The sequence below is a fragment of the Amblyomma maculatum genome, chromosome 3 (genome assembly GCF_055883805.1).
Source record: "Amblyomma maculatum isolate TAMU_Amacu chromosome 3, ASM5588380v1, whole genome shotgun sequence".
Classification (NCBI taxonomy): Eukaryota; Metazoa; Arthropoda; class Arachnida; order Ixodida; family Ixodidae; genus Amblyomma; species Amblyomma maculatum.
Window position 1 is genome coordinate 203,736,969 of NC_139346.1, and position 19,252 is coordinate 203,756,220.

General features: G+C 42.2%; 1 protein-coding gene across 1 annotated transcript in view; it reads right to left on the reverse strand.

Annotated features, from left to right (window-relative positions):
* LOC146197470 (uncharacterized) overlaps positions 1-16,895 on the reverse strand; it is a 28,038-nt gene extending 11,143 nt beyond the window's left edge. Inside the window, exons 1-13 of the mRNA XM_084599300.1 lie at positions 16,678-16,895; positions 16,544-16,577; positions 16,403-16,473; positions 16,144-16,274; positions 15,971-16,063; positions 13,565-13,617; positions 9,611-9,697; positions 8,811-8,903; positions 6,919-7,024; positions 5,375-5,464; positions 4,569-4,656; positions 2,876-3,016; positions 2,372-2,511 (exon numbers count right to left, since the gene is read on the reverse strand). Of these exons, the coding sequence (XP_084455426.1) occupies positions 2,372-2,511; positions 2,876-3,016; positions 4,569-4,656; positions 5,375-5,464; positions 6,919-7,024; positions 8,811-8,903; positions 9,611-9,697; positions 13,565-13,617; positions 15,971-16,063; positions 16,144-16,274; positions 16,403-16,473; positions 16,544-16,577; positions 16,678-16,774 (1,224 nt within the window). The 5' untranslated portion in view covers positions 16,775-16,895. The remainder of the gene's footprint in view (positions 1-2,371; positions 2,512-2,875; positions 3,017-4,568; positions 4,657-5,374; positions 5,465-6,918; positions 7,025-8,810; positions 8,904-9,610; positions 9,698-13,564; positions 13,618-15,970; positions 16,064-16,143; positions 16,275-16,402; positions 16,474-16,543; positions 16,578-16,677) is intronic.
* Between the last annotated feature and the right edge of the window lie 2,357 nt (positions 16,896-19,252).

The following is a 19,252-nucleotide window of genomic DNA, read 5'->3' on the forward strand; positions in this document are numbered from 1 at the left end:
CTTGTTTCGTGCACACTCTGCAACTGTGTGTTCAGGATGCAAAGAAAGAAAGCAACGGATTCGCAAGCGTGTTTGGAAAAGCACGGGCTATTGTTGGACTCTACAAATGAAGCAGCAGTGCGAGAACAAGACTGCAAGAAATACAAAGGAGAATGGGCATAGAGGAGCCACTGGAGGTGATACAAGATGTGCCGACAAGATGGAATAGTGAATACGCGATGCTAGCGTGCTTGCAGAAGCTGAAGTCAGCTGTGACAGTAGAATTGGCAGAAATAGATTCTGCTGACAAGCTGAGCACACTTGAATGGCGTCAAGTAAAAGCGTTCGTGTCAGTGCAGCAATCGATTGAAGAAGCCACTACCGCTGTTTGTTCAGAGTTGCATCCGACATTGTCTCTTGTTATTCCCCATGTTCACCGCATTCAGGTGCTGCTTTCTAAAGAGGCCACTGGAGCTGAGGAGCTAGAGTTTTCAAGGAACCACCTGAGGTCTGTGAAAGCAAGATTTCAAGGTATAAGCACACAGATAACCCGTGCTGTTGCCACTCTGCTTGACCCTAATTTCAAGGATGTCTGCAGTGATTAGCAAAAAAAGGGGCATATGCAGTCCCTCTTGTATTCAGTACTTCAGAAACAGGAAGAGTCAAGGCTGTTGCAGTTTGGCTCACAGGAAACTTCTGCACAGGAGCAAACGGATCGGAGAGGAGAACAGTCATCCGTTTGGGGAGTGCTTAAAACCTTGGTATCATCAAAGCACGAAGAAAACCCTTGTTCCTTGATGCAAGAAATGTCCGACTATCTTCAGTCCCGTGTTGCCTCGCGATAACAGTCCATTTCAGTGGTGGCAAACAGAAGGAAAAATCAAGTATGAAGCTCTTGCAACCATGACCAAAAAGTACCTTGCCATACCGGCTACTTAGGTGGCAAGCGAAAGACTCTTCTCAACTTTTTCCAACACAGTAACTTGTCGGCGGGAATCACTTTCATTGGACAATGTGGAGCACCTTGTTTTCTTGCACAGCAACTCGGTGCGGTCCAAGCTTCCATATCATTTGTCAACAGACCTGCAGTGAAATTTCACAGTCCAGAACCATGTGCTGGTGAATATCCCTAGTTACATTAGAGGACCAAGACTGACTTCGTTTTGTTCCCATACTTAAAACACAGTTTTTACGTACAGTGCTGCCATTGTAAAATGGCCAGTCTTTCCCATACACATTTAAATCTTTTTGAAATGCGTTTTGTTTTGCTGCATCTGCACTACTTTTAATGTTCCACCTTTTGCGATATCAAATTTTATCTTTGTGAATGGTCGTTTATCATAACTGCTGCGACAAGTTTCATTCCTAGTCATTAACTGCTTAATAACTGCAGATTATAGTCTTGTACCTACATTTTCTGTGGATTTGTCACTGATGAAGTTTACTTCTCAGAGAATCACTGCAGTCCTGGGCAAGTCCGGATTTTCGGCTGTCTGACTTTGCGAGAAAAAAAGGGGCCACATAAGGGCTTCTGCCACGCGAGGCGGACTTACGATCTTCCGACAAGCTGGTTTAGAGCGTTTCGCACTTGAAACTTCAAGGCTTTTCTGAGTTTTCGCGTGTGCAGTACACGACTCGTTTTCAGTTTTGAACCCCGTGAAACATGGCAACTCGAACCACCTTTACAGGCTGAAGTTTTCGAAACTATTTTGTCCCAGAAGGAGTGCAGCAGGGTTTGCGGAGCCTCTTCCAAGCGCATACCCCTGTGAGAGCCAGGCGCCAGGCTGGGGGACACTTGTACCCATTTTTACTGGTGATGTCCGGCGGCGGGTTTTAAACGAACCACCTCCCGCAGCGGAGACGGATGCTCAAACCACTAGGCCATGACTAGTCAAGCATTTTTTAAATGTTTGATGGCTAGTCTGAGAAAGTCTTGTCTTAGTCGATGTGATGTTGTTCGATTGATGCCATGTTGAAAGTACTCAATTTCTAGTTGTACGCTCTAGTAGTGCCAGGCTGTACTTCTAGCCAAGCTGTATTTAGTAATTTTTTTAACACTTGCCAACTCTACTTGACTTTACTGAGCACTATTTTCTTTTGCTTATGGCACTGCACAATCTTCTTATTTTTAAAGATTTAGACTTGATCTCACCTGTAGTCAAGATTGACGCAGCTGTGCATTGTTGCGAACTATATATCAAACAGCCTTTTGAATAAAATTAAATTTCAAACGCTCTTTCATGTTTCGTAATAAATGTACAAATGATAGGAACAAAACTTGCAGAGTATTCGGTTCGTATTCGATTCGGTTTTTAGTAACATTATTTGTATTCGATTCGGTTTAGAAAAAGTACTATTCGCCCACCCCGAAAAAGTCGTAAGATTTTCATACCTCTGGGAACTTGCGGCCATCGTACGAGCAGACAACAGTGTTGTTCACCCCAAGCCTATGCAAGTTGCCAACAATGGCTTTGCATCGCTCTTTGTGCAGTTCGTTAGCAAAAAGGACACCTGTATTTTTCATTATAGCGGCTGAAATAAAGACGGAGAGCACAGGTTATTGTATCAGCATGGCGACGCCACTCATGGAATATCATTAGAGGCATGGATGGCATTTTAGTGATATACTGACGCTGAGGGGAGCGTATTCCCATGAAATGGCTGGAAGAAGCTGGAAAAGTGACTGTATCATTTAGGCTGCACAGAAAAGTGCAACTATCGTCTGCACTATTATTCCCCACCAGTGGATGTGTAAGGCAAGCTGCAGGCAAGCGCGTCCTAAAAATTTAAATTGCACTCTATCGATTACATTAGGAATACGCACATGGCAAGTTTTGTAAGTTAATGTGGGGCTTCCAATAAAAGTGTAAATGGCATGAGACACGAGCCCACTCACCAATATGAGACGCCTTGCCCCCAGGGGCAGCACACATGTCCAGAATGCGCTCGTGTTCTTGCGGGGCAAGTGCCATCACGGGCAGCATGGAGGCAGCCCCCTGGAGCACATACTGGCCTGCTAGGTACTCGGGTGTCGCACCTGAAACAGGAAAACAAAACGTGAATCAGGCCCCAGCTGTGCACACCCCAAAAAAAAAAACTAGCAGAAGACGATGCCCTCTGGAAAATTTGATTACACTGCTGAGAAGACGGCCCTCCTAAGACATGAACAAACGAATACTAGTGTGGCCCAATTTGTCGCTTCTCAGCCACAGCGTGCGCAGTGCGTAGGACTGTGCAGCATGAAACGCTAAGCACCAGCAAGGAAACTGCCTCTATTCTAAAAGTAGCATGCATTCCCCAATCAGCAAAATATTGCAGAATATTTGTTTCTAATTCACAGCCAAATTTTAGTGGCCTTGTTCATTATTCACAGGCCCCCTAACACATTCTGTTATCATACAAACAGAGCAGAAGCAGTCACCCTGGCGTGACCACATTCTAGGTGCGCTGGTATATAGCTCCGTCAAAGTCAATCATTTAGTCCATGTTTTTCAATGTTCAGCTACTACACTCTGCCTGATGTCGGCTTTGTGTGGTCTATTCTTTTGGGTAAATTCTCCACTTAACCCATGTAAAAAGCCACTGGGCAATCGGCGAATGGAAGTTTTTAAACAAGGCAAGAGGCCTTTTTGCTGGGATGGCAACCTTTCAGGTGGGGGGGAGGGGGGGTGGGGGGAGGACTCTCGCAATGATAGACATGAAATTATGTATTTTTTAAATCCCTTCCTTTCTCAGAACTGGACTGGCGTCTGCGACCTGTTTTATTTAACGTCTTGTTAGTTTACCTACCGGCAACCAGTCGCGCAACGCTGGCCGCATTTGCTGCCATTCGGCATGCCTATTAGCTTCACTTCATGCTGAAGGCAAAGTCTAACTGGATTGCTTATGTGCAGAAAAATGATTATTGCAAAACAAAACAATGTTTTCAATATTCACTGCATTTTTATGCATGCTTGTTCCTCTAATTGGCTTGCATATTTTATGAACCTACTAACAAAATGCTGCTGGAATTGTCCACAGAACTTGTTTGGATCAAGAGGTGCTTGAATGTGTTAGACTGGCAACTTGTTCTGCACCCGTTCTGAGCTAAATGATCCTTGCGGTCATTGTATCACTGTTCATCTTTTGAGTTTATGTATAATGCTTTTCCTGCTGTTAATTTTGCTCTCGTGCTTACTCTTCTGCCTACTCCTGCCAAAGGCCTAAGACTGAGGCCAGCATTATCTTGTAAATAAATAAATAAAATAACAAAAGTGGACATGGTAGCCCTGTTATGATGATGCTGCGTCATATGTCTTTGCCTGTGCAGGTTTGTGCATCGTTCTTGCTTCTTTTCTTGGACACATCACCAGTTATATAGAAGATGATGGAAGCGGCATTTTGATTCATATGCTCTGATGGACACATCACAGTAGTGCCACTGGCACTTTCTTTATCCTCATGAATGAAGCTGTTCACAACACCCTTGCATACATTCACTTTGCAGAAAACAGCAATGAAAGGAAAGATCTTCTCTTGAATACCTTTTCGCACACTCTAGAAAGCTATGTACTACAGGGTTTGCAAAGAAAAGGAGGTGTGTGCCATACCCACTGGAACCTGGGAGTTGTACACAATAAGACCAACTTTGGACCACTTTCCAATGGGGTCCAAGTTGACACCTCTGTTGATAAGGGCCTGTAGAACAAAAAGATAGCAACAACTAAGGGCCTTAGAAAAACTAGGGAAAAAAATTCAAACTCATTTTCCCTTAAAACTGAAGACCAAAGTATAGAAAGTGTTTAGGCACTTTAGATATCCACTAAGCCCATGGTGGAACTGGTAAAAGGACTCTTGCAGCAGCTTTCCAAGCAGTAGCAAATGCAATTTGGAGCGGAAATTTAATGTGTTGTAGCAGGAAAAATACTAGTTTGTTACAGACAGTCTTGCTTTTCTAGCAGAAAATATTGTTTCAAAGCAAAAGATGATTTCTGTTGTGAACAGAAAATGCTTATAGGAGCAGTTACCTACTACCCAAAGCAGGTAACACGTGGCATATGAGAAGGCATCTGCAACCAAACCAAGCCAAGCGTATTACGGTGAACTCGGGCTCATTTGGCCAGAATAGCTGAATGATTTGAGAACAGTTGGCTAGTAATTCCACACAGCCACAATGCAAAAAAAAAAAAGAAAATAATAATAAATAAATAAATAAAATCATAGTTTAAAATAAACCATTAGAGCTGTGCTCAGGTGATACCAAAGGCTACTACAATGCTACAAGAAGAGCAAACTAGTTCAAACAGGCACACATTCTGAAAGCATGGTAAGGGCAATGCTGAAATGTGAAAGGCTGTGTGCAATGCATGTGATGAAGCACATGAAGAGTGCATGTAATGGGACACATGAAGGTTACCTGAGCCAAATCGCGCCGCCTTGTCTTCAACGAGTTGGTGCGGATTGTCACAGGTCGGCTGACTTCATTGGCCTCCAAAAACTCTAACAGCTGAGAAAAGAAAAGTGAACTTGCCAATGACATATAGACACATACAGAAAGAAAAAAATTCTATTCAAACATGGCAATTTCTACACAACAGTCCACATCCTCAGTGTATAATCAGACTAATTGTTCTTTAATTGATCCTTAATACTGAAAAACATCGCAGTGGTGCCAAATTCTGACTGCCCAATTCAGCACTGCCAATAAGAAAATTTCCTAATGACTTGGACTGAAACCAATTCTACATCCCACATGATGCCATGCTCAAGTGCATAAGGGCTAAAAAAGGTGATGCTGAATGAATAAAAGGCTACTTTAGGTTTAACACTAACGATTTAGATTAGACACCCCTTTGCCACAGTACAAATGTATTCACCACATTGTACTGTGCCACAAAAACGAGACTTCCCAAAATATAGGCTGTTTTAAGAAATATTATGACCAGTGGCATTTTAATTGCACATCCACTACTGTGAAAGATCGTTAATTCGAGAACCTGGATAATTTAGACTGCAGGTGCAGTCCTGGCCAGCACCCATAAATATCTATGGCATCTGGCACGCTGATCTAGACACAACGAACAGCATCCCAATTAATTTGAGCAGCCTTCAGACCACATGGAAGTATGACAAGCAAGGCAAGCAGTTATCGCAATAGCTGTATTAAAACCTGAACTGCATGCAAAGAGTAACTTGCGCACAACAACAGGCGTGACGAAAATTGGACGACCCTGTTTCCGAGAACAGATCGACTGCTTGATTTCCGAATGGCACCATAGTTTGTTGTGCTTTTTGAGCTTCATGCTAATACATGGCGACTCTCGCTACACAACAGGCAATTATGCTCAGCTGCACATTTCCCTTCTCTCCAGCGACACATTTATTTCATTCCAAATGTCATTGCATGCTTTATGAATAAAAATCTGAAACCGTGTCACATGACATCCATCATTTGTGTGGTGAAGCCTTCTGACATGTAATGCAGCAGCTTGCAGAGACACTCGACCGTTATCACGTCCCACCATGAAGAATGGCTCTGCAGCCTTTATCATTTTCGCTCGTACAATGGCGGGCCAATTGGCTGCATTAAATTATGACAGATGATACACAAACTTCGGTGATGCTTTCACTTCACCACATGCACTGATCGCTGCGGCATCAGGATTGAGCAGATTTTCTCAAGGTCTTGTCAACGAATACTTTAGCTCCACATAATAATCCAGTGCTCCAAAACTTAGCACAATTATTTTCAATTATGTCCAAGTGAAATTCAGTATTTTGAATGAGCAGTATTCCATTAGTTCACAGAGTTATTGAATTAGATATTCACTGAGAGGCCAATACCTAATTCACTACTCCAATTTACGATTTTGAGCATTTGCCCTAGCCCTGGCAGAGGCAGCATTCCATATTTTCCGATTATGCTAAGCAAGGAATTCATGCAAAAAGAGCAGGCGATACCTCAGGAGGTGAGAAAAGGTCCATAAATTTTTGCATTAAATACTCGTTGTAACTGTAGTACTCGCACAAGTCTTGTTTCAAAATGTCCAGATACTCAGAGCGAGACCTGTAAAAAAGCAAGGAGAAGAGCCAGGTCATTAACACGAAGACATTTGCAACTGCCATTCGAAACAGGCTCCAATATCTATGCAAACCTTAACGAAATTTGAACTAAGGCTTCCAGCATTAGTGGCATAAAGCAATGGTGGTGTTGTCTAGCACACAAGAACATTTAGGTCATTTATTCCAATAGAAGGAGAAGGCCTGCTTATAAGAGCATTTCATCTTTAGAGTCTTTCCAGTCCATCTTTGATGCTGTGTTTGCTAAAGTAAGGTTTAGCCATGAATTTGTTGAACCAATGAGGTTTGAGGAGGATAAGCTTTAAAGAAAATGTTAGAATATGGATTCAGCCCAACATTTTAGGGAACCGAAAAATTATTGAAGAGAACACTAACACCAGTATGCAATATGTGGAAAACCCCAGTTAATGTGACAAGTGACCATTTACAGCAGCCCTTAAATGAGTATATAGACACATAATTTTTTGGTTCGTGTTTTATCCTTTGTAATGACGCCTAAGACATTACTGTACACAGATCACCACGTCGTATTCGTCTGCGACTGCTGAATAATTTATAATTGAATTTTTGCCCTCGCCTGTTTTGGTTTGAACAGCCGAGGGATGGCTGTGACCTAGGTCACGTGAGAGATGTAAATACAGATATATAATCATTCTTGTGTCGTTTGAATTCACTACAATGATAAAGCCGGCCTGCCTCAAGAACAGGGATCACTACAAAATATCGCTTTTTTTTATGCAGCGCATCAAGTCATTGTGATGTCACAGCCATCTCTCGGCTATCGAAACTGAAACTAATGAGAAAAAAAAATTCAATTATAAATTATTAGCTGTAGTAGGTGAAAACTGCGTGCGGATCGATAGGCAGGAATGACTTATGCATCAAAAATACCACCAAAGTCTGGTGTCTATAGTACTTTAATGTAGGAAGAGAGGCAGGATGACAATGGTGGCAATGACCTCAATATGGCTGGATTCAAAATTTGAGGATTCAGCTCAGTGCTGGAACCCCTAGTTTTAAAGAATCTTTCTACGAAAGCGCAGAGTTCTCTGCAACTGTGCCAATATGCATACAGTAACAACTTGTGTATGGAAGTGCCATCAAGTGTGCACGAGGTCTCAATAGCTTGGATCACCACAAGGAACTTCACTGTACTATCACACCATCACCCTCCATTCTCACTCTAACTCTCCTTTACTTCCCTTTTCCCCCTTCCCCAGTGCAGAGTAGCAGGCAAGGGTCTCTACCACTGGCCAACTTCTCCGCCTTTCCTTTCATTAAATAACTTTCTCTCTCTCTCTCTGACATTTATTCCGAGAAATGTCGGGCCATAATCAAACAACTGAGTCAATATGCAAGTGAGTACAGTGGTATCCACTCGTTCCAACATGTACTTGTAACTGCAGTCACATACATGAGTCGGTATTCACTATCTCAAAGGCTGCAATAGTAGAGAATGAATGAAGAAATGCTCCACTACTGCTGTCTAAATATAAAGTTTGAAACCTTTGCACATATTCCAACCTTGTGTTCGACGAAATATATTTCGCAATGTTTTTACTCAGGCAGGCTTCCAGCAGAAATAAATGCAAGCTTTCTACATATCAGTGCAAAATATTTTGTTTACAAGGCATGTATGCATGACGATCTCTAACTCAAATTCACACAAATGTGTTAAACTGGCTCGTACCAAGTGCAACCAAACATATTTACTCCTAGTGAGTACAGAAATAAAATTAAGAAAGTAGAATTAACTGGCTAGCAATGCTTACCTTCCAGCTTCTCTTCTGTTTGAAAAATCAGTGAGGACGTGCGTAATGTCTTTTATCCGCTCGCTGATAATGGCCAAATCAGGAGGCTCAGCCTGTAACCTTAGCTAAGGAGACTCCCAAGCAGGCAGTGAAAGGTAAGAATGAGACTGCAGTAAACTTCTTGGAAAAGCTTGGTAAAGGGGCTGTGAAAGTTCCCTACAGCCTTGCATATTTTCCTGTGAGATTTTCCCTTTTCTTGTAACATTGATCATAACTCAAAGAACACATCCAATGCCCCTAATCTTCAGCTAGTTTTATGTACTTAGATTTTCTAAACTGATGGCCATCGGGATGCAAGTGCCATTTTGCTAGTATAAGAAAATGCCCAGTGGTGGCATTCATATTTTACAATAAAACAGACGCAATGTTAGTGTGACACATGTCATGCTAGCGATTCTGAAGAGTTAGCTGTCTTTCATACCCCAAGTCACACTATCAGCTGTGAGACACCACATTGAGAGGCTTTGGCATCATTACAGAGACATGGAATTCCTTAGTGCACATAAATTTAGCAAGTACACACAATCCCCCGTGAATATTTGTGGACAGCACCAGTGAAACAGAAACAAAAATACAAAGTGCAGCAAGACCACCTCCTCGCCCCATTACACACTTTGACGGCCCACAATAGCCAGTGAAACAAGTCGACCTCACCTTGACTTCATACACTATGGCTTACAAACCCGTTCAGGCATCCACCAATATCACACAAATATTCTGTGCATCAGTCCACACTGAACTTGAGATTACCAGAAAGGATATTTTCTTTCTCTATTTCTTGCCCGCTTGGAAGTGTGAAGATCTCAGATTCTGCTATGTTGGTCTTCAGCTCCTCCTCTGCTAGTTTCCTGAAAATATTCGCAAATTAAGAAGGGTGACGTTACACACATTCAAGGAAAAAGTTTCATGTTTCATGCCTGTTAGCTCTTCCAGGGCCTGTTAGCCCCCACAGAGAATCGATTTCTCTCTCTCTCTCTCTCACACACACACACACACGTATATATGGTGGTTTCTGACATGCTGCCAAATAATTTATTCACTTTATCAACCAGCAATGTAATGTGCGCAGGGGTGTTACAGTAAGAGAGAGAGAGAGGGGGGGGGTTATGTTACAAAAAGTGACATGTAAAACAAGGCATTATCGTCAAAACAATCATCAATCATGATGCTGATTTCTATTCCTTGGAACATGTAACCCCATTTAGGTAGATAGCATGACAACTGTAGTTTGTTTCCATGTGGTTAACTTCTTTTTCAGCAGGCAATGACCTAGAATAAACATTCATTCAGAGCAAGGTGGTCTCAAATGTCAACAAAAATAGTGCAGAGCTCGTGTGAGAATGTGGTACCAATTCGGCACCTTTCGCATGATTCCGCTGTATCTATAGCAGATATTTTTTATGACAGCAGTAGCGAAGAGCCCGAAGATGACTTTAAAAGCTCTGACTTCAGCTTGTATAGTGAAGAAAGCAGAAATCAGCCTGGAATTTCAACTAGTGGTCTAAGAAAAGCATACTTTCAATTTCAGCTCGCTCTTGAGCAATTACACAAGTTCACTCTGTGCATCTAATGTTTCATTCAAATTTGCTAGGGACTTAGCAACCTATGCCAGGGTTTCAGCAACAAAGAAAGCTCTGGCATGTGAAGTGGCTCGTCCATAACTACAAGTGCTGAGCTCTTTCAGAAACAATGTGTGGTTTTTGAGTGTCTAGATCCCAGAGAACAGTTCGTAGAGAAGATTTCCAATACTGCTGGCAATTTATATTGCACTCCACCATCCTCTTAATGCAAAACGTGGCTCAAAACACGCCAGCGATAAACTATAAAAAGTATAAAACAAGTATAAAAAGTATAAAACAAGCAATTTAGCACTGTTGCTATGAGAACAATGCACATTCAAAATGGACTTTAGCACAATACGCATTATCTCCTTAGTAATTTGGCTTGACTGCAGTTTGATAGCACAGATGAGAACAACCGCTGTGGTAACAGAATAGCGACCGCTGCTTCCAAACAGCAGCAAAAAAAAAAAAGTGATCTGCCGATAGCATGCCAAATCATTGTACCTAAGAAAAGAGGCCATATTTACCATATTTTGTATTGTATGAATTACTTTTACTGCATTGTTTTACTTTGATATTCATGCCTTTTTAAAATGTTTTGGTGGTTATTCAGCAAGCTCACAGAGTGATAATTTTATTCATGTAATGTATAAAATTAAAAAAATGCATACATTTGACCAACCATCTAAATATCTGCATTTTTGTATATGTTATAGCAGAATTGAGTCAATATATTCTTTTCCAGTATCCTCAATATTCGCCTGTTTTATTCCACGATTCTGAAACAATTATTATCAAAAAGAGGAACTTAAACCCATGCCAGCCATATTTTCAAAAGTAAGAAAAAAGGTATTCTCCGATATCACATATATTCTGGAATTTTTCTTATAACCAGTTCTTATTTTTATATCCATGCTCTTTCAATTCTTGGTTAATGTTTTCCTTCAAAACACTGCACTAGAAGATTTATTCTTAATGTCATTCATAATGCTTGTGGGTGCACAAAAGGGAATTTTGAATACATCATTTAACTGTGGTAACTCAATCTACACACTCCCACCATCCTTATAAACTTAAAACTACTGCCCTGTGTGGAGGAGCTTGCTGTTAAATCAGATAAAGTGTCTCGGCTCCCACATTTTTTATTTAACTCATTGCAGAGGGTAAGACGAGTCACCCAACACCTGGAGTCTGTTTCAGCCAATCGCATGGCAACCTGCAGCTCTGCTGGCAGTGGAATAACACATGAAGTGATATTGTGAACATAGTCCGCTTGCATCAGGCTTGTTGTTTTGGTGACATGCTTTCTGAACCACAAATACATTGCAGTTCTATCAAAATATCAGTTGCATGGAATCACAAAACACCAATAAAAATGATTTCGAGTGACTCAACAAAACAGAGGATTTTTATTGGCCACCATAAAGTGATGAGGTTGAGTACCGCGAAAGTAAAGAGTGCGGCGTATTTTTATTGCCATGGGCGAGTAAAACTATTTATCTGTGGAAGCCCAGAAAGCAAAATAAAAGTAAAACTGAAATTTTGCATAATGCTCTTTAGTGCACCTTTAAAGTAAATATTATTCATACGAATGAAAGAGCATTTAAATAGATACAGTTTGGTATATGTTACACTAGGGTTGTTTAAATACTGAATTTATATAACAAAAAAAAGGCTTCTAAAAAATAATCTAGTTTCAATTATCGAATGTACTCAAAACAACTGCTGATAACAGTTTGCATTACGACACAAGTAAAAACTGCAGTCTGTCAGCTCTTTGCATTGCACACACACAGTCACGAAAGCTCAAGGATTGCTCTAAAACCGTAAAAGCCTCCCTACCCTTTTCGCAGAGCTACTCAGTGGTGTTGATGCCTCTGCACAAAACAGCCCCAGCGCGTTTTAAGGATGCTTCACTGCACAGTGCGCAGTGTAGTCAAACTGCGCGCGACCAGCTGTTTAGCAAAATGTGGATGCACGCACGGGACATATGCGTATGCATTAGAACGTGACACCATCCCGCCCCCCTCTGAAAAAAGAAGTACAGTGACGCTCCAAGCAGCATAAGTGCACGTCCAATCGTAGCCGCAGGATGGCATGAAGTAAAAGTGAATCCAACTCTATGCTATTTGGCTTTATTTCGAAAATGGCGAACTTCCGCTCGTCGCCATACCTGCCAAAGCAATGTGCACGGGCACAATTGTACAAACAATTCGGGTTCGGGGCGGAGGCCTATGTACGTGACTGCTGACAGAGCGTGCCGTACCTCAATGTGTCACCGGCTGCCGGCCCGTTATTGACATATCTACTCTGTTGCACACAGACAAAGGGCTGCGATCGGCCGTTGCAACACGGTTCAGATTAGTGCGTCATAGTTAATCACAGTCACTTCTTGCACATGTATCCCCTTTACACAAGCATTGGTCGGGACCATGCAGCTGGTTCAAATTATCCCAAGTTCCAAATTAACAGGGGTCGAAATAAAGATAATTTACTTCAGCACAAAGAGAATTTATTTAGCCCAAAATATGTATAAAATTGATTCCGTATCCCATTAACCAAGAATATTTAGGAGTGCAATGGCTCAAGATCATGAAAAAAGACTAATGACAGCTGTGGAATCGATTAGCTGCTATTAATTTAAGTTCAAAAAGGCTCGTGCCACCAGCCTTTTGTGAAAGGCATGACGATAACAGCTTCAGGACAAACACCGCGAGTGAACCAAACTGTCGTGGATGTGGATGTTTTCTTTTGTAGCAAGAGCCTAGTGTTGCTCAACTGATGATAATACTCGCCTAAATTTGACGTTTATACTTGCAATGGTAAATTATCGCATAAATTGTCATTTAGGCGCAGCTTGGCGCAAAAGGTCAGATTGGCACAGAGTGACGCAACACTTCCGCCCCTGGGAGTATAAACATGTCCACCGTCAGTGGAAAATATATTGTGGAACCATGCAGTTCATCTTGTTCAGACCCACAATATAAAATGACAAGGAACAATATAAAAGCATAGCATTGCAAGTGTGTCCCCCTTCGTGCTTGTATCATTTTTTGTCTTACAGCAATACAATGATCTGTCACTTTTACAGCAGTCATGGCCTGTTAACAGATGGCACCATGTATATACATAAAATGCAATACAGACACTTACCTATCCTCCTCTTGTCTCCTCTGAAGCTTCCTTGATGCAGCTTCAATTGGCAGCTGAAGGAAGTCATAAGCAAACAGACTAGCTTAATATTTTGCTGGGTCATGATTTTGTGCCTGAGAAGTCAACAGGCAAAACAACTTTGTCTCTCTGCACAATGATGCGGGCTTTCACTAAAAGAAGCTTGCGCACAACGCGATTTTGTGCCTTGAACAGAAGAATAGGCGCACGCTCTCTCAAACCACAGCCATTAGAGCCAATGTGCTCCATTGCTGCATATGACACTGCACATGGGGCCAGGACCAGTCTTCCCTTCTCCTCTGGAATGGTGAGGAGAGCACCGGGGCACATCTGGTGTTTTTAGAGGATGGGTCGTTGAGAGAGGGAAAAAAATCTAATGACTTGGAAGTAGTTTTGCTCAAAGCATGGTGCAGATGATGCCTATATCAGTTTGCATGTTGCACATTGATAAGTGGACTTCAGTTCTAGTTTACATTTCAAATCATCAGCACGAACACACATGGCATCTGAACAGGGGACTAGAATAGGCAGTGTATCAGGTGGGGGTTTACGTATGTCCTTAAAAATGTTGCCTGTTTCAACCCAATTTCAAGAGCGCAATCATGGCATCACTAGAAACCTGCATATTATGAGCGGCCAAGTTTTGCTCCCAAAACACTGCCATAGTATTGACTGCACAAAAAAGAAAGAAATATTTCATTGTTTTATGCACCAGGCATATGATGCAATGAAAATTGCACCGCCCTGTTTAAAGACAAACTGAGAAACATCCCAACAACGCATTCAAGATTGGATGACAGCAGTGTCATCGCATCATTTGCTATTAGTGCAAAAGCACTCACACGTGCTTACCACCACTAACCAAGAATCTTGTCTGATCTTGTTTGTGCCATTGCTCTGATTAGCTAAGCTGTTTCGTGAGGTCACAACAATGCGGCCTTACGTGGGCAATTCAAACTAAGTTCGGTATTTAAGCTCCAATGCACGAGTCTCCCCGACGGGTCATTCAAGTTCACCAGCCAATAAAGAGAGTGATGGAGCCTATGACTGCGCGATGACTGACCACGACCTCTTGTAGTGCTTTCATGCCGGAAAAAAAAATAAAAAGGACAGTCGGAGCAGATAGAACCAGTCGGGTTTAAACCTGGGAATTTGGGTTCAGGGTTGAGCCACTGCAGCAGCTGCTTTTGCTTGTTAAAACCAGGTTTGTGTAGGATTAAAGCTCTGCCAGTTGACGTGGCGGCCCACAGATGGCGTCACAAGTAGGGCTAAACCTGTGGCCTCCATGATCAAGCATGCCGTTTCAGAGAAGCTGATCACAGCGGTCATGGTTAAAAGCATCTGCCATTTCAAGCAGCAACTCCCAGATAGCACCACATGTACAGCCATTTTCCAAATGACCTCAACATTGGTCGCAGGTGCAGACACTCTCGCTGTCGCCTGGCATGCACTTTTGCCCACTTTGACGCTCACGTGCTCTGTTTTACTTCTGGTATACCAATTCATGCATCCCTGAGAGACAGGGATTCTGCTGCACTTTTAAGTTGTACCCGACTATGATGTGTTCCAGTTTGCAAGCTTAGTACCGACAGTTGGAACACCAAATGCAAACCACAAAATGTTTCTCTCAGTTCGCGCTGATATTTAGCAAGCAGACGTCACACTACCATCAATAATTTTCTACATCATATTTAGGCGATGTACTTGATTGGTTTGGTCATAAGTGATTAGACATCCATGTAGTCTGCAATATTGAAGACCCAAAACATACAGCTGTTGCATGGCTGATGCTGGTGACGCCATCTAGGGCATAGCAAATTTGTTGAACTGGGGGAGCAAATCGTACTGACAATGTTTTCTGCACTCAATAGTATTAGAACAATTGAGAAATCATCTTCTAACTGGCTGCAATAGTGTTGGCCCACACCCCCACAAATAATTGCAGCTTCAAGGTAAAGCAATCGCTTCACGGATATGCAACAGATGACGCAACCAGAATCAGCTATGCAAAAGATGCTTGTTTTGGGTCACCGACACTGCGAGGTGATGCAGACTTCTAATAAATGCTCATCAAACAAAATAAGCACATCATTCAAACTCTGTATTGAAAATTATAGATGGTTACACGCTATCTATGCACCAAATATTAGCGTAAATAAGGTAGCAATCCAACCAAGAGAAGTATTCTGAGGTGCACATAAAGCATTGGCGCGGACGGTATTTAAATTGGTCACAGGTGGCCTTTGAGAGACCACTTGCTTTCAGGTGGGACCACCTGAAAGTAACTGGGACCATATGCAAAACCATGCAACTTGAATTGGCATCACATGAAAAAAAGTGTAGCCATTTAAAATCCCACTTATTTCCCTGAGGAATTGAAGGGCATACCTCTTCATCATCACTTTCGTCTTCGTCAGCACCACTTTCCAAAGCGTTGAACTCATCGCCCATGGCATCATCGTCGGAGCTTTCGCCAAAATCCTGTCAAGTCAGGATGCAAGTGGTTACAGTTTACCACTGCAACCGTTCTGAACACAGATTTAAATGCTTACTGACATTACCTCCTGCGCGTCATCTGAGCCCTCATCCTCAGACTCCAACAGTTGTTTCTTTGGAGCTTTAGGCTTTAGCCATTTCTTGTTTTCATCAGAAAACGACTGTAATTTCGCTGCTGCTGGACTTTCATCGTCTTCTAAACACGGACAAGAACAAAACCAGGAATCGTGTAAAACAGGAAAAATGAAATAAATGAGCATTGCATTGTTGACATTCTTCACTGTCGACTTCGATCGCACTATAAGGAGCAACCGGAGCGCTAACCTTCTGCTGCCTTCTTTTCGGTAACCACTTTACTGGCAAAATCTTTCTTCGGAGCTTGACTTTTCTTCAGTCTGTAAATGAAGTGCAGTTAAGCACATAATGCAAGCATCATCTTTACTGAAGCCAACGCGAGACCAGTACCTTTTCAAGGCTCGTCTTGAAGGTGGCCTCTCCGCTGCAAATGAAGTTAAAAGTGGAGAAAGCATTCCACGCGAAACAAGCGAGGCGCACAATGAGGTGAAGAGCAAACACGTGCATCTAAAAGCGATGTTTACCTCTCAGTGCTTTTGGTATTTCAGGTGGCGGCTGGATCTTCGACTTCCTCGACCGTCGCCGTTTGGGCTTTTCACTGAAGTCTGCTTTGCGACCCATCTCAATTAGTTTTCTTAATTCTCCCAACCTTTGCAAGCTCTGAGGAAGTCAAGACTTAACAGCCGAACACAGCAGTCACACTATAGCCACCACAGTCACACTACAAACTATAGTGAACTAGAATACTTTCTAGTGGCGCGAACGGAAGGAAAATGGGCGCCTCTTGCACGCCGGACGCCACTGACCGCCGCTGGTCGCGCTGCAGTTACGTTTACTAGGACCGCGTGCGCGTCCGCAAAGGGAAGTGAATGCTTGGCGCGCCGTATAGTCTGCACATTCTTGCGATTTTGCCCTCGAACTTTCAGTTCTGCCTTCTATCACAGCAACTAAGACATCTCAACTCTTCAAAAGCACCATGCGATGTTCGATATGGCCAGGAAAAAGACCAACTCGCACTGCTTTGCTTCGAGATGCCGAAGCGCGGCTATCCGGATGCTCCAGTCCCCTTTGTTTGCTGCTCCGAGGGACAATAAACACCGCAAAAAGTGGAAACGAAGCTTGTGAAGGCAGGAAAAGCCTCTCACAGAAACATTGGCAGTGTGTGAGCATCATTTCGAGCCGCATCTCATCCTGCTGCGTGACTACGCACATGTATGATCAACGGTAGAAGTGAGGATATATCGCATGAAAAGCCATCACTGGCACCTGATGCGGTGCCTATACACTCTTGCCAGGTTGTCCGGCATATATTACCGTCAAACCCGTGAAGCCAAGGCTAGATGTGGGCAATATTGATGTTGCAGAGAGTTGTGCTCAGTGCAGAAATTCTTGCTATTAAGCCTGTGGCACCAAACGATAGCCGACATATTTTATACCACGTGTCCAAGCTAACTTCAGCCAAGGGTTAAAAATAAACCATTTAAGATAGGCCAGAGAAACCACTTGCTGACAGCCACCTGGCGCACCAGGTCTGAACAAAAGGAAGACTTCGGGGGAAGAAAGCTTCGACTGTTTGCGTGATCTCGAATACTACCACTGGCTCAATTAAGCAGACAGCTCAGATTAAATTAAATTCAATTCCGCGTAGTCATGGTATATCCTTGAATCTCTAGCTGGCACATTTATTTAATCATTTATTCATCCTTCATTTTATACCCTACTGATGCCCTAAGACAATAAATATTGATAAAAAGAAACGGTGCAGGCAATTTTTCATCTTGCAATTCTAATTTACTAAGTATTGCGTTCAAATAAATGTGATTTGCAAAGTTGGGGAGGACCTTCTGAAACCCCCATTTCATTTATTCCCGATAAAGAAAACCTCACGTGCATAGTTTTTCCCACCTCTATAGAAAGCCAGCGAAAAAATAAAAAAAAAACAATGCGATTGACGCACTCATGCGCTACGATATTGTTGTGCTCCCAACCGTGCATGGTTTGAGTGACAGAAATTAGCTGCGGCCGTGACTCAACAGCCCAGTCTCAGCGCTATACAGGTTGATAATTTTTTGTATTTCGCGGGCTTTCTTTAGAGCTTGGAAAAACGATGAGGCTTTCTTTATTGGAAATAAATGGAATGGAGGTTTTAGAAGGCGCTCTCAAATTCTGCAAACCCAGTTATTGTCTAAAGGCAATAGTTTGTCAATCGAAAAAAATAATTACTAATTACTTAACTTCAAAATAAAACATTGCCTGGGGTGAGCCAGTTGGCTGGCAGCTGTATACAATTGTGATCTCTCTATCCTACCTCAAATCCTACCTCAAACTAACTGTGAGAAAGGCTTTAATCTTTTTCTGAAAAGAAAAAGATGTCACATGTATTAAATTGGCTAATTTTACTCATTTTAAGGACAACAGAGGCCTTTTGTACCCTTCAAGTGATACCAGTTTGTGGCTGACCTTGAGAATGTATTTACAACCTGCTTCAGTTTAAATTCAAGCAGACAGCTTGTACTCAGTATATGCTACTGGCCAAGCAAACCTGCTAACTTGGGTGCTCTGACCACTGTCAAATTGGTGCAGCTGAAATCACTGCTTAAGTACCCGCATGCAGTTTTTCACAAAATGCATTCACCAGCGCAATGTCAAGCTTCAAAGCACCTGAAGATGAGTAGATGGATGCTCTTAGGACTGTTTGTATAGTCAATAATTACACAAAACAACTCATTGTTAGGACTGTTTGTGTAGTCAATAATATCACAGAACAACTCATTGTTGATGGCTTTTGTCCCATGCACTCAAATAAAATAAAACAGCAGTGGAGAAGCCTTGTGAAGTACCTAAACAAAATTGCTCTGCCCTCCTCATGCATGTATTTTTGGCATATATGTTATGCATATGAGATGATGAAAGGATTTTAATTAGCACCTGGCTTACAGCTATGATTTATAACAGATATTGTTGCTGTGAACAGAGAACAATGGTGACGCCACAGAATATCGCCGGATGATTCGTTTCAAAGCGTAGGATTTCTTTTTTTTTTTTCATGACCACTTTGTCAAAAAAAAAAAAAAATGTAACAGCCTGAAGCTGCTCCTC